The 15,883-nt window shown below is 50.1% G+C and overlaps 1 protein-coding gene across 1 annotated transcript in view; it reads right to left on the reverse strand.

Annotated features, from left to right (window-relative positions):
- The window catches only part of LOC132817311 (striated muscle preferentially expressed protein kinase-like), a 123,573-nt gene that overhangs the window by 1,442 nt on the left and 106,248 nt on the right, over positions 1 to 15,883 (reverse strand). Inside the window, exon 2 of the mRNA XM_060827722.1 lies at positions 10,045 to 10,149. Within this exon, the coding sequence (XP_060683705.1) occupies positions 10,045 to 10,149 (105 nt within the window). The remainder of the gene's footprint in view (positions 1 to 10,044; positions 10,150 to 15,883) is intronic.

Consider the following 15,883-nt stretch of genomic DNA (forward strand, 5'->3'; position numbering starts at 1 on the left):
AAGTAGGGAAGATGTGTTGGGTAGGCTAGAGGTTATTAAGGTGGACAAATCTCCAGGACCAGATGGCATCTATCCCAGGTTGCTAAGGGAGGCAAAAGAGGAAATAGCTGGGGCCCTGACAGATTTCTTTGTGGCATCCTTAAATACAGATGAGGTGCTGGAGGGTTGCTCATGTTGTCTCCCTGTACAAGAAGGATAGTAGGGATATTCTGGCTAACTACAGACCAGTGAGCCTGACGTCAGTGGTGGGAAAGTTGCTGGAGAAGGTACTGAGGGAGAAAATCTATTTATATTTAGAAAAGAATGGGCTTATCAGCGATAGGCAACATGGTTTTGTGCGAGAGAGATCGTGCCTTACCAACTTAATAGAGTTCTTCGAGGAAGTGACCAAGTTGATAGATGAAGGAAGGGCTGTTGATGTCATATACATTGACTTTAGGAAGGCGTTTGATAAGGTTCCCCATGGTAGACTAATGGAGAAAGTGAAGTCACATGGTGTGCAGGTGTTCCAGCTAGGTGGATAAAGAACTGGTTGAGCAACAGGAGACAGAGAGTAGTAGTTGAAGGGAGTTTCTCAAAATGGAGAAAGGTGTTCCTCAGGGTTCAGTGTTGGGGCCACTGTTATTTGTAATATGCAGAAATGTAATATGGAAAAAGGCACTGTTGGTATGATCAGCAAGTTTGCAGATGACATGAAGATTGGTGGAGTAACAGAAAGCATAAGGGACTGTCAGAGAATACAGGAGGGTATAGATAGACTGGAGAGGTGGGCAGAAAAGTGGCAGATGGTTTCAATCCAGGCAAATGTGAGGTGATGCATTGAGGCAAGACTAATTCTAGAGCAAATTATACAATGAATGGAAGAGTCTTGGGAAAAATTGATGGGCAGAGAGATCTGGGAGTGCAGGGCCATTGTACCCTGAAGGTTGCTGCACAGGTGGATAGAGTGGTCAAGAAGGCATACAGTAAGCTTGCCTTCACTGGAAGGGATGTTGAGTATAAGAGCTGGCAGGTCATGTTAAAATTGTACAAGACATTGGTTCAGCCGTATTCAGAATACTGTGTACAGTTCTGGTCACCACATTACCAAAAGGATGTGGACGCTTTGGAGAGGGTGCAGAGAAGGTTTACGAGGATATTACCTGGTATGGAAGGTGCTAGCTATGAAGGGAGGTTGAGTAGGTTAGGATTGTTTTCATTAGAAAAAAGGAGATTGAGGGGGGACCTGATTAACGTTTACAAAATCATGAAGGGTATGGACAGGGTAGACAGAGATAAGCTTTTTCCCAGAGTGAAGGATTCATTAACGAGAGGTCACGCTTTCAAGGTGAGAGGTGGAAAGTTTAAGGGGGATACACACGGCAAGTACTTCACACAGAGGGGGGTGGGTGTCTGGAACGCGATGCCAGCAGAGGTGGTAGAGGCAGGCACGGTAGATTCATTTAAGATGTGTCTGGACAGATGCATGAGTAGGTGGGGAGCAGAGGGATACAGATGCTTAGGAATAGACCAACAGGTTTAGACAGTACATTTGGATCGGCTCAGGCTTGGAGGGCCAAAGGGCCTGTTACTGCACTGTAAATTTTCTTTGTTGTTTGTCAGAGATAGGTTCTTTACTCAGAGAGTAGTAGGGGTATGAATACACTGCCTGCAACAGTAGTAGACTCGCCAACTTTAAGGTCCAATGTCACTGGCTAAACATATGGATGAAAATAGAATAGTGTAGGTTAGGTGGGCTTCAGATTGGTTCCACAGGTCGGTGCAACATTGAGGGCCGAAGGGCCTGTACTGTGCTGTAATGTTCTATGTTCTATGTTCACTGTTGTAAGGTGAAGAATGTGACAGACAATTTGTGATCAGCAAGATCCTGCAAACAGCAATGTAAGAATGAGCAGACCGTCTGCTAGGGATTGAGGGATAAACTTTAGCCAACTCTCTGGAGAGAGTTCCCCTGGTCTTCTTAGAAATACAGCTCACGGGATCTTTTCAGCCATGTGAGGGGACAGTTTAACCAGAGGGATGTAATCACATTGGAAGCAGCTCTGAGGAGGTTCACTTGATTAATTCCAGAGATGAGGGCTTTGTTAAATGAAGAGAGTTTGAGCAGTTTAGACAGATACTCTCTGGAGTTGAGAAGAATGACAGGAAATCGAATTGGGGTTGAGAAGATGCTATAGGGGATTGAGAGAGAGAGAGAGAGGATGCTGCCTCATATGGGATAGTCTAGGTCAAGGGATCATTGCTTTAGGATGGGGAGCAGATTAAAACAGAGATTGGGAGAAATTACTTCTCTCAAAGTGTCATGAATCTTTTATTTCATCATAGGAAAAGCATATCTCTGGCTGGGCCCAGAGGGCAATTAATAACCATTGTTGTGGGTTGGAGTCACATGTAGGCTACACTAGGTAAGGACAGCAGTTTCCTTCTCTAAAGGACATCAGTGACCCAGATGGGTTTTTCTGACAATCAACAATGGACTCATGGTCATCATTATTGCTCAGTGTTCAGGGATGTGTAGGTTGGGTGCATTAGTCAGGGTTAATATGTAGAGTAATAGGGTAGGGAAATGGGTTATTCTTCAGAGGGTCGGTGTGGACTTGTTTCTATACTGTAGGGATTCTATGGTTAGATTTTTAATTCCAGATATCTATTCAATTGAAATTCCACCATCTGCCGTGGCAAGATTCGAACCTGGGTCCCCAGGACATTGCCTGGCTCTCTGGATTAATACCTTGCAATATCACAATAGAAAACGAAAATGTTGGCGAGGAAGACACAGAGATACTTGCATCTAGACTACAAGAGATTGATTCTGGATCAGTGGTGCTGGAAGAGCACAGCAGTTCAGACAGCAACCGAGCAGTGAAATCGACGTTTTGGGCAAAAGCCCTTGATCAGGAATAAAAGCAGTGAGCTGGAAGCATGGAGAGATACTCCTAGCTTATCTCTCCATGCTTCCAGCTCACTGCCTTTATTCCTGATGAAGGGCTTTTGCCCGAAACGTCGATTTCGCTGCTCCTCCGATGCTGCCTGAACTGCTGTGCTCTTCCAGCATCACTGATCCAGAATCTAGTTTCCAGCATCTGCAGTAATTGTTTTTACCTAGAAGAGATTGAGGTTCACAAGGAAGAGGTATTAGAAATACTGCAGAGTGTGAAAATAGACAAGTCCCCTGGGCCGAATAGGATCTATCCTAGGATCGTCTAGGAAGCAAGGGAAGAGATTGCCGAGCCTTTGGCAGTGATCTTCAAATCGTCATTGTCTACAGGAATAGTGCCTGAGGACTGGAGGATAGTAAATGTGGTTCCCTTGTTCAAAAAGGGTAGTAGAGACAATCCTGGTAATTACAGACCAGTGAGTCTCACTTCAGTTGTCGGTAAAGTGTTGGAAAAGGTTATAAAGAGATAGGACTTATAACCATCTAGAAAAGAATAATCTGATCAGGGACAGTCAGCATGGTTTTGTGAAGGGTAGGTCGTGCCTAACGAATCTTATTGAGTTTTTTGACAAAGTGACCAAACAGGTAGATGAGAGTAAACCGGTTGATGTGGTGTATATGGATTTCAGCAAGGCATTCGATAAGGTTCCCCACAGTAGACTATTAAATAAAATGTGGAGGAATGGGATTGTGGGAGATATAGCAGTTTGGATCAGTAATTGGCTTGCTAAAAGAAAAAAAAGAGGGTTGTAGTTGATGGAACATGTTCATCTTGGTGTCTAGTTACTAGCGGCGTACCGCAAGGGTCAGTGTTGGGTCCACTGCTGTTCGTCATTTTTATAAATGATCTGGATGAGGGATTAAAAAGGGTGAGTTAGTAAAGTTGCGGACGACACTAAGGTCGGTGGAGTTGTGGATAGTGACAAAGGATGTAGTAGGTTGCAGAGAGACATAAATGAGGTAAAAACAATGACTGCAGATGCTGGAAACCAGATTCTGGATTAGTGATGCTGGAAGAGCACAGCAGTTCAGGCAGCATCCAAAGTGCAGCGAAATCGAAGTTTCGGGCAAAAGCCCTTCATCAGGAATAAAGGCAGTGAGCCTGAAGCGTGGAGAGATAAGCTAGAGGAGGGTGGGGGTGGGGAGAGAGTAGCATAGAGTACAATGGGTGAGTGGGGGAGGGGATGAAGGTGATAGGTCAGGGAGGAGAGGGTAGAGTAGATAGGTGGAAAAGGAGATAGGCAGGTAGGACAAGTCCGGACAAGTCATGGGGACAGTGCTGAGCTGGAAGTTTGGAACTAGGGTGAGGTGGGGGAAGGGGAAATGAGGAAACTGTTGAAGTCCACGTTGATGCCCTGTCGTTGAAGTGTTCCGAGGCGGAAGATGAGGCGTTCTTCCTCCAGGTGTCTGGTGGTGAGGGAGCAGCGGTGAAGGAGGCCCAGGATCTCCATGTCCTCGGTAGAGTGGGAGGGGGAGTTGAAATGTTGGGCCACGGGGTTTATTGGTGCAGGTGTCCCGGAGATGTTCCCAAAAGCGCACTGCTAGGAGGCACCCAGTCTCCCTAATGTAGAGGAGACCACATCGGGAGCAGCAGATACAATAAATGATATTAGTGGATGTGCAGGTAAAACTTTGATGGATGTGGAAGGCTCCTTTAGGGCCTTGGATAGAGGTGAGGGAGGAGGTGTGGGCACAGGTTTTACAGTTCCTGCAGTGGCAGGGGAAAGTGCCAGGATGGGAGGGTGGGTTGTAGGGGGGCGTGGACCTGACCAAGTAGTCATGGAGAGAACGGTCTTTGCGGAAGGCGGAAAGGGGTGGGGAGGGAAATATATCCCTGGTGGTGGGGTCTTTTTGGAGGTGGCAGAAATGTTGGCGGATGATTTGGTTTATGCGAAGGTTTGTAGGGTGGAAGGTGAGCACCAGGGGCATTCTGTTCTTGTTACGTTTGGAGGGGTGGGGTCTGAGGGTGGAGGTGTGGGATGTGGACGAGATGCGTTGGAGGGCATCTTTAACCATGTGGGAAGGGAAATTGCGGTCTCTAAAGAAGGACGCCATCTAGTGTGTTCTATGATGGAACTGGTCCTCCTGGGAGCAGATACGGCGGAAGCAGAGGAATTGGGAATACGGGATGGCATTTTTGCAGGAGGTAAGGTGGGAAGAGGTGTAATCCAGGTAGTTGTGGGAGTCGGTGGGTTTGTAAAAAATGTCGGTGCCAAGTCAATCGTTATTAATGGAAATGAAGAGATCCAGGAAGGGGAGGGAGGTGTCAGAGGTGGTCCAGGTAAATTTAAGGTCAGGGTGGAATGTGTTGGTGAAGTTGATGAATTGCTCAACCTCCTCACGGGAGCACGAGGTGGCGCCAATGCAGTCATCAATGTAGCGTAGGAAGAGATGGGGAGTGGTGCCGGTGTAATTATGGAAGATTAACTGTTCTACGTAGCCAACAAAGAGACAGGCATAGCTGGGGGCCATACATGTGCCCATCGCTACCCCTTTGGTCTGGAGGAAGTGGGAAGATTCGAAGGGGAAATTCTTCAGGTGAGGACCAGTTCGGCCAGACGAATGAGAGTGTCGGTGGAAGGGTACTGTTGGGGACGTCTGGAGAGGAATAAACGGAGTGCTTGGATGCCCTGGTCATGGCGGATGGAGGTGTAGAGGGATTGGATATCCATGGTGAAGATGAGGCGTTGGGGGCCGGGGAAACGGAAGTCTTGGAGGAGGTGGAGGGCGTGGGTGGTGTCTCGAATGTATGTGGGGAGTTCCTGGACTAGGGGGTCGAGGTAGGTAGAGTTCAGTGGGGCAGGAGCATGCTGAGACAATGGGTCGGCCGGGGTGCAGAATGCAGAGAGACATAGATAAGCTGCAGAGCTGGGCTGAGAGGTGGCAAATGGAGTTTAATGTGGACAAGTGTGAGGTGATTCACTTTGGTCAGAGTAATCGGAATGCAAAGTACTGGGCTAATGGTAAGATCCTTGGGAATGCAGATGAGCAGAGAGATCTCGGTGTCCATGAACACAGATCCCTGAAAGTTGCCACCCAGATTCACAGGGTTGTTAAGAAGGCATACAGTGTCTTGGCCTTTATTAATAGAGGGATTGAGTTCCGGAACCAGGAGGTTATGCTGCAGCTGTACAAAGCTCTGGTACGGCCACACTTGGAGTATTGTGTACAGTTCTGGTCACCGCATTATAAGAAGGATGTGGAAGCTTTGGAAAGGGAGCAGAGGAGATTTACTAGGATGTTGCCTGGTATGGCGGGAAGGTCTTACGAGGAAAGGCTGAGGGCCTTGAGGCTGTTCTCGTTAGAGAGGAGAAGGTTGAGAGATGACTTAATAGAGACATACAAGATAATCAGAGGGTTAGATAGGGTGGACAGGGAGAGCCTTTTTCCAAGTATAGGGACGGCAAACACGAGGGGACACAACTTTAAAGTGAGTGGAGATAGGCATAAGACAGATGTCAGAGGTAGTTTCTTTACTCAGAGAGTAGTGAGGGTATGGAATGCTTTGCCTGCAACGGTAGTAGATTCGCCAAGTTAAAGTACATTTAAGTTGTCATTGGACAGGCACATGGACGTACATAGAATAGTGCAGGAGGGATGGGCTTCAGATTAGTATGACAGGGCGGCGCAACATCGAGGGCCGAAGGGCCTGTACTGCGCTGTAATGTTCTATGTTCTATATTACTGTGAGGGCCATTTCCTTCCCATCTACGGAACTCCATGCCCAGAGTGCAGTGGATGCTGGGACATTGAATAAATTGAAGTAGGAGCTAGACAGATTTTTATTTGGTGAAGTGTTATGGAGGGTGGACAGGAACATGGAGATGACAATTGTATTTAATGGCAGATCAGGCTCAAGGGGCTGAATGGCCTCCTCCTGCTCCTAGATACTAGTTTTGAACACCTCATCAGACAGATGGTACCTCAGACAGTGTGGCACTGTCTTGGTACTGCATGGGGAATGTCAGCCTCGAGCTTATGCTCAGCTCACTGTAGTGGGGCTAATGGTGGCTCAGTGGACAATATCACTCACTCAGTGAAAGGGTAAGATGTACAAAAGCACTGAAAGCGTGTAACGACTTCCTGTGGTGGGCAAGGGGAACACCCAACATTTTGAACAAAATGGCACTCCACCACCCACAGCCACCCTTGAGACAAGGAGGGAGACATGGTGGGCAGGAATTCCCACGATGCCAACATTCCAAAGGCATAAAACTGAGGACCATGAGAGAACAGAACGGGGAGGCAGAGATGATGGGCTGAGCAGCCTGCTCCTGCTTCTAATTTGCATGTTTGCGTGAAATGTAACTGAATGACTCTAAAGGTTATGATGGAGTCAAAGTAAGCGAAACCAGCCAATAACCAAGCTCAGCTCAAAGAGAAGTGAGCTATCTCAGAATCCTAGCACAAGGACCACCGCATTTTAGGGACAGAGACCGTCACAAACAGAGAGTGGACACGAGAAAGCCTTGGTCAAAGACACCGGGCTGACCAAGAGTGTAAAGGATGGGAGGTTCTGGGAGGGAATGACGGGGGGGAGAGCCCAGGAATCTGAAGGCACAGACACTGCTGGTGGAGCGATGGGAATCAGGGAGTCACACAAAGGCTGGAACTGGGGAACACACAGAGATCCCAGATGGTCATCAGGCCTGGAGGGGGTGATAGAGGGGGTGTCGGGTCTGGAGGGGGTGAAACAGATAGGGAGGGGGTGTAGGGACAGGAGGGGGTGAAAGAGATAGGGAAGGGGTGTAGGGGCAGGAGGAGGTGATAGAGATAGGGAGGGGATGTAGGGTCTGGAGGGGTTGACAGAGAGAGGGAGTAGGGGCAGGAGGAGGTGGTAGAGATAGGGAAGGGGTGTAGGGGCTGGAGGGGGTGATAGGGAGGGGGTATAGGGACTGAACGAGGTTACAGAAATAGGAAGGGGGTATAGGGGCTGGAGGAGGTGACAGAGATAGGGGTTGGGGGTTGGAGGAGGTGACAGAGGTAGGGAGGGGGTTAGGGGCTGGAGGAGGTTACAGAGATAGGGAGGGGGTGGAGTGGCTGGAGGAGGAGACAGAGATAGGAAAAGGTGTAGGGGCTGGAGGGGGTTAAAGAGATAGGGAGAGGGTGTAGGGGCTATAGGAGGAGACAAAGGTAGGGAGGGGGTGTAGGGGCTGGAGGAGGAGACAGAGATAGGGAGGGGGTAGGGTCTGGAATCAGGGACAGAGATAAGGAGGAGGTGTAGGGGCTGGAGGAGGTGACAGAGATAGGGAGGGGGTGAAGGGGCTGGAGGGGTTGACAGAGGTAAGGAGAGAGTTTGGGGGCTGGAGAATGTTACAGAGATAGGAGGGGGTGTAGGGGCTGGAGGAGGAGACAGAGATAGGGAGGAGATGTAGGGGCTGGAGGAGGAAACAGAGATAGGGAGGAGGTGTAGGGGCTGGAGGCGGTTACAGATATAGGGAGAGGGTATAGGTTCTGGAGGAGAGGACAGAGATAGGGAGGAATGTAGAGACTGGAGAAGGGAAGAGGGATAGGCAGTGAGTGTAGGGACTGGAGGAGGGGACAGAGGTAGGGAGGGTGTGTAGGGGCTGGAGGGGGTGACAGAGATAGGGAGGGGATGTAGGGGCTGGAGGGGTTTATAGTGATCAGGAAGGGGTGTAGAGGCTGGAGGAGGAGACAGTGGTATGGAGGGGTTGTAGGGGCTGGAGGAGGGGGTTACAGAGATAGGGCGGGGGTGTAGGGGCTGGAGGAGGAGACAGAGGTAGGGAGGGGGTGTAGTGGCTGGAGGAGGAGACAGAGATAGGGAGGGGGTGTAGGGGCTGGAGGAGGAGACAGAGATAGGGAGGGGGTGTTGGGGCTGGAGGAGGAGACAGAGATAGGGAGGGGGTGTAGGGGCTGGAGGCAGTTACAGATATAGGGAGAGGGTATAGGTTCTGGAGGAGAGGACAGAGATAGGGAGGAATGTAGAGACTGGAGGGGAGAGGGATAGGCAGTGAGTGTAGGGACTGGAGGAGAGGACAGAGGTAGGGAGGGGGTGTAGGGGCTGGACGAGATGACAGAGATAGGGAGGGGGTGTAGGGGCTGGAGGAGGAGACAGAGGCAGGGAGGGGGTGTAGGGGTTGGAGGAGGTGACAGAGGCAGGGAGGGGGTGTAGGGGCTGGAGGGGGTTACAGTGATAGGGAAGGGATGTAGGAGCTGGAGGAGGAGACAGAGGTAGGGAGGGGGTATAGGGGCTGGAGTAGGTTACAGAGATAGAAAAGGGGGTATAGGGGCTGGAGGCAGAACTGAGATAGGGAGGGGTGTAGGGGCTGGAGGAGGGGGTTACAGAGATAGGGAGGGGGTATAGGGGCTGGAGGGGGTTACAGAGATAAGGAGGGGAGTGTAGGGGCTGAAGGCAGGACTGACATAGGGAGGGGTGTAGGGGCTGGAGGAGGAGGTTACAGAGATAGGGAGGGGGTATAGGGGCTGGAGGGGGTTACAGAGATAAGGAGGGGAGTGTAGGGGCTGAAGGCAGGACTGACATAGGGAGGGGTGTAGGGGCTGGAGGAGGGGGTTACAGAGATAGAAAGGTGGTGTAGGGGCTGGTGGAGGGGGTTACAGAGATAGGGAGGGGTGTAGGGGCTGGTGGAGGTTACAGAGATAGGGAGAGGGTGAAGGGACTGGAGGAGGAGACAGAGGTAGGGAGGTGGTGTAGGAGCTGGAGGAGGAGACAGAGGTAGGGAGGGGGTGTAGGGGCTGGAGGAGGTGACAGAGATAGGGAGAGGTTGAAGGGACTGGAGGAGGAGACAGAGGTAGGGCGGGGGTGTAGGGGTTGGAGGAGGTTACAGAGATAGGGAGGGCTATAGGGGCTGGGGGATGGAACAGAGATAGGGAGGAGTGTATGGGCTGGAGAGGATGTCAGAGTTCGGGAGTGGTGCAGGGGCCGAAGGAGGTGACAGAGTTAGGGAGGGGGGTGAAGGAGTTTATAGGAAGAATAACAGGCTGCAAGATGTGAAGGTGATACCTGTCGTTGTGCAGGGGACTGACAGGGGGATGGGATTGTTTTGATGGAGGGAGCAGCTCAGGAGGTGTGTTCAGTGGAACGTGTGCCTTTGCTCTCTAGGGCTGCCCTTTGATCTCAGGCCTACCTGTGGACACTCTTTGACCAGCTGCTTGCTGAGGGTGGAGGTATCCCTCCGTGGGTTCCACTTTCTGCGTTTCAAACGTTTCCTCTTCGCCACATTCCTCCGAGTCTAGATCAAAATAAAATTCTTCAGTATTTACAGAATCATCTCTGATGCCCAAGCAGAGTGTGACACTGTTAGGCAGTGAAGGAATCCTCTTTCATTCAGGTAGGTTCATGTTAGATGTGCGTACAGAACAGACACTAACCAAAAGGTTCATGAAATAATAGATTCATCCGCCTGCCTCCTGCTCTCACTCCATCACCATCTCCTTCCCTTCCTTTTCCCTTTGTATTTGTCCAGCTTCACTCTTAAACACATCCATCTATTTCATTTTATATGTTTACAAGGTGTGGGTGTCGCTGGCTGGTCCAAGCATTTATTACCCATCCCTAGTTGCCCCTTGGGGGGTGAGCTGCCTTCTTGAACCGCTGCAGTCCATGTGCTGTCGGTTGACCCACAATGTCCCTTAGGGAGGGAATTCCAGGATTCTGACCCAGTGACAGTGAAGGAACGGTGATATATTTCCAAGTCAGGATGATGAGGGGCTTGGAGGGGAACTTGCAGGGGGTGGTGTTCCCATGGATCTGCTGCCCTTATCCTTCTGGATGGAAGTGGGTGTGGGTTTGAAAGGTGCTGTCTAAAGCTCTTTAGTGAATATCTGCAGTGCATCTTGTAGATGGTACACACTGCTGCTACTGAGCGTCAGTGGACAGCAGATACGTGGGAACACCATTCCCTGCAAATTCTCCTCCAAGGAAATATATTGCCGTTCCTTCAGTGTCGCTGGGTCAGAATCCTGGAATTCCCTCCCTAAGGGCATTGTGGGTCAACCCACAGCACATGGACTGCAGCGGGTCAAGAAGGCAGCTCACCCCCACCTTCTCAAGGGGCAACTTGGGAGGGGGCAATAAATGCTGGGCCCAGCCAGCAATGGCAACATTCCAGATGCTGGAACCTAGCTCAAACAATGCACTTTGAAAAGCAGGAACATATTTACAGCATGTCAACATGGTGTTACGAAAGGGAAATCCTATTTGATGAATTTATTTTATGTTTTTGGGAATGGAACTAGGTGAGTCAGTAGATACATTTCCAAAATCCATTTGATAAAGTTCCACACAAAAAGGTGAGTAGATAAGATCAGAGATTCAGGGACAATATCTTAATATTGGATAGTGATTGGTTCATGGACAGGAAGTGGAATGTAGAAATAAAGGGGCATTTTCAAACTAACAAGACTTTTACAGGTGGGATGTTGGAAAGATTTAGCTACATACAATGGAAATTAGAGACATAGACAACAAAGACAGACAATAATGTCACTCGTTTGCTGAGAAAAACACTTTGGTGGAAATACAAACAGGAAGGAGAACACCAGGTGGCCACAGGAACACACAGACAAGGGAAGGAGAGGAAGGATGATGTGCAAGTGGATTCGCTTTTCTCATTAGCAGAGGAAAGCAGGACAGATTTTGGAAGACTTGGAACGTACAAATGTTGAAATTCCAAATGGGTTGGGTGTACAGGAATTCAGGAGATTGACATTGTGTAATAATGTAGGAAAAGCAACAGCCAATCTGCGCATAGCAAGATCCCACAAACAGATGAACGTGACTGGATAAGCTGACTTTTGGGAAAATCATTGATCAAATCAGAGTCAGAAATGACTGTCCATGGGATTTCCATGACGGAGAAGCAAGAGGGACCATCGTCTACAGTTCCATCAGAAAAGGTAGTGACTGTCACAGTACAGTGCTCCCTCAGTACTGACTCTCCGACAGTGCGGCACTCCCTCAGCACTGATCCTCTGACAGTGTCGCACTCCCTCAGCACTGACCCGCCAACAGTGCAGCGCTTCCTCAGCACTGACCCTCTGACAGTGCAGTGCTCCCTCAGTACTGACCCTCCAACACTGTGGCACTCCCTCAGTACTGACCCTCCGACAGTGCAGCACTGCCTCAGTACTGACTCTCGGATAGTGCGGCACTCCCTCAGTACTAACCCTCTGACAGTGCGGCACTCCCTCAGTACTGACCCTCCGACAGTGCAGCACTCCCTCATCATTGACCTCTGACAGTGCGACACTCCCTCAGCACTGACCCTCGGACAGTGCAGCACTCCCTCATCATTGACCCTCCAACAGTGTCGCACTCCCTCAGCACTGACCCTCCGACAGTGCAGTGCTTCCTCAGCACTGACCCTCTGACAGTGCAGTGCTCCCTCAGTACTGACCCTCCAACAGTGCGGCACTCCCTCAGCACTGATCCTCCGACAGTGCAGCACTGCCTCAGTACTGACTCTCGGACAGTGCGGCACTCCCTCAGTACTGACCCTCCAACAGTGCGGCACTCCCTCATCATTGACCTCCGACAGTGCGACACTCCCTCAGCACTGACCCTCGGACAGTGCAGCACTCCCCTTAGCACTGACCCTCCTACAGTGTGGCACTCCCTCAGCACTGACCCTCGGACAGTGCGGCACTCCCTCAGCACTGACCTCGGACAGTGTGGCACTCCCTCAGCACTGACCCTCATACAGTGTGGCACTCCCTCAGCACTGACCCTCATACAGTGTGGCACTCCCTCAGCACTGACCCTCTAACAGTGTGGCACTCCCTCAGTACTGACCCTCTAACAGTGTGGCACTCCCTCAGTACTGACCCTCTAACAGTGTGGCACTCCTTCAGCACCGACCCTTTGACAATGTGACTCTCCCTTAGCACTTACCCTTTGACAGATTAGGTGGTAAATTTTATTTTGATATTGTGATGATCTCAAGCTGCCTCAATCCCAGCATTCCCACTGGAATATCTCTGGTAACATTTTGGGAATGTATTTTGATGGACCCCTGCATTTCCCAGACCCACTGATCCCACCCACTTCAGTCCTTTCGGAGAAACAGAAGAGAGAGACAGAAGCAGTTCCATACCGTCACTTTGTTTTCTGCAGGAGCGGAATACTTCGCTTCCATGGGGGCAGCAAGAGAAAGGAGATATTATTAAATGGTTACTAACAGCAGTAAGCACACACACACATACGCACACTTACACAGTGACAGCAACATGCACAACACGCTACACATGGGAGGACCCACACTGAGCAAGCAGATACACTGGGCACAGCCATGAAATTCACAAGGGGCTACTTACACCTGACAACCTGTTGCACCTGGGGAGTCCCGCATCCCACACCACCACCCCACTCCCTCCCCTTGTATTCCCCATTGCCTCTCCATCTCCCTCTGGAGACCGCAGACTCTAAACCACAAGAGAGTATCCATCCGTTGCTTCAGCATCATCTACAAATTCCCATTGAACTGAGACCTACTCAAACACCTCCCATCATTCAGAATCACAAAAACAATTACTCTCGCAGGCATTTTCACAAATTCGGGATGTGACAGCGTCCCAGTTTGCACACAGGAAGCTCCCACTATCAGCAAAGTGTTCCTGAACTGTTTACCTGTTACTGGCTGAGGGGGTAAACGTTACCAGGACATGGGGGAGAGGTTCCCCACTCACTCTCTCCCCACCCATTCGGTTGTGGGATTGTGATCCCAACAAAAGCAAATGGTACCTGAGTTTAACTCCTCATTTGCGCCACACCCTCTCTGACAGTGCAGCACTCTCTCAATTCTGACCCTCCGACAGTGCGATATTCCCTCAGCACTGATCCTCCGACAATGAGGTGCTCCCTCAGTACTGACCCTCCGACAGTGCAGTAATCTCTCAGTACTGACCCTCCGACAGTGTGATATTCCCTCAGCACTGATCCTCCGACAGTGAGGCACTCCCTCAGTACTGACCCTCCAACAGTGCAGCACTCCTTCAGTACTGACCCTGCGACAGTATGATATTCCCTCAGCACTGATCCTCCGACAGTGCGGTATTCCCTCAGCACTGACCCTCCAACAGTGTGACACTCCCTCAGTACTGACCTTCCGACAGTATTGCACTCCCTCAGCACTGACCCTCCAGAAATTTAAGCGGGCATTTGGTCATTTAAGCGGGCATTGGATAGGCATTTGGAAGTTATTGGGCTAGTATAGGTTAGGTAGGATTCGGTCGGCGCAACATCGAGGGCCGAAGGGCCTGTACTGCACTGTATCCTTCTATGTTCTATGTTCTATAAATACTGGAGAAACTCAGCAGGTCTGAGGCTTCCCTCCAGAAAGAAACACAGTTAATGTCTCGAGTCCAGTTCTTCAAAAGTTATGATCTGCAACGTGCTGCTCTTAAGATTGTTTGTATTGAACTAGAACCCCTGTTTGTCTCTTCACAGACTCTGTCAGACCTGCTGAGTCTCTCCAGCGTATTCTGTCTTATTGCAGGTTCCAGAATTCACAGGATTTTGCTTTTGTTTGAGTGTGTCAGCTACACTTGAGTAAAGAGTTTCAGTTGCTGTTTATAAATCAGAGAACTGCAGGGATCTTCTATTTTCAACATCTTTATATCACAATTAGAGCACAGAAAGAGGCCATTCAGCCCTATTGCTCTGTTCTAGTGCACATGCTCAAGACAACACTCCTACTATCCCTCCCAATCTCACTTAATCAGCATTTCCTTTCTGTATCACCTCAATATGTAGCTTCTCCTGGATGTATCCATGCTGTTCCTCTTCCCACAATCCCTGTAGAAGTGAGCCCCCATTATCCCTTCTCCCCATGGGAGCCCAGTCCCCAATTCTTTCCCTCCATACCCCCACTCCCTGTGGGAGTGAGACTCCATTCTCCCCCACTCCCTGTGGGAGTGAGTTTCCCATTCTCCCCCACTCCCTGTGGGAGTGAGACTCCATTCTCCCCCACTTCCTGTGGGAGTGAGTCTCCCATTCTCCCCCACTCCCCATGGGAGTGAGTCTCCATTCTCCCCCACTCCCTGTGGGAATGAGTCTCCCATTCTCCCCCACACCCTGTGGGAGTGAGTCTCCCATTCTCCCCCACTCCCTGTGGGAGTGAGACTCCATTCTCCCCCACTCCCTATGGGAGTGAGTCTCCCATTCTCCCCCACTCCCTCTGGGAGTGAGTCCCCATTCCTTGTGGAATGATATCTCTGCTGAATTGGTGATTGAATGTATTTGGGCTGTCCCTTACTGAAGGATCTTGCCTTGGTCCCTTCCCCAAGGGTGCAGCTTTCTGGGCACTCTGTGGGATAATTATCTACTGGGATGTGGGGAGTAACTGCAGTCTCCCAAATGTCCCGTGGGATTGTTTCTCTCCAGCCAGGGAGTGCGGAGAGGGCATCAGCTGTAACACACTTGCCCCTCAGCAGGGTACCACTTCCTCAGCTCTGCCCTGGGAGGGGGAATTCCAAATTTAAACATCTCTTATGAGTCACCTCTCACTTTCCTGTGGGATGTAGCTTTGGGGTGTTGATAACAATTATGTGAATCCCTTTAGCATCTTCAATGGGATCTCTGTATCTAGTTTATTAAAGAGGAACAAATTCATCTCATTGTTCACGGAATGAGGGTGTCTCTGGCTGGGCCAGCATTTATTGCCCATCCCTAATTGCCCAGAGGGTGGGTAAGTGCCAACCGCACTGCTGTGGGTCTGGAGTCAGATGGAGGCCTGACCAGTTGAGGATGGCAGTGTCCTTCCCTAAAAGACATTAGTGACCCCGATGGGGTTTTCTGACCATTGGCAATAGATTCCTGGTCCCTCTCACTGAGACTCGCTTTACATCCTAAATTCAGGAAAATCGACGTTTCGGGCAAAAGCCCTTTGTCAATTTTTCTGCTCCTCGGGTGCTGCCTGACCTGCTGTGCTTTTCCAGCACCACTCTAATCTTGACTGATCTCCAGCA

Source organism: Hemiscyllium ocellatum, chromosome 7, assembly GCF_020745735.1.
Source record: "Hemiscyllium ocellatum isolate sHemOce1 chromosome 7, sHemOce1.pat.X.cur, whole genome shotgun sequence".
Classification (NCBI taxonomy): Eukaryota; Metazoa; Chordata; class Chondrichthyes; order Orectolobiformes; family Hemiscylliidae; genus Hemiscyllium; species Hemiscyllium ocellatum.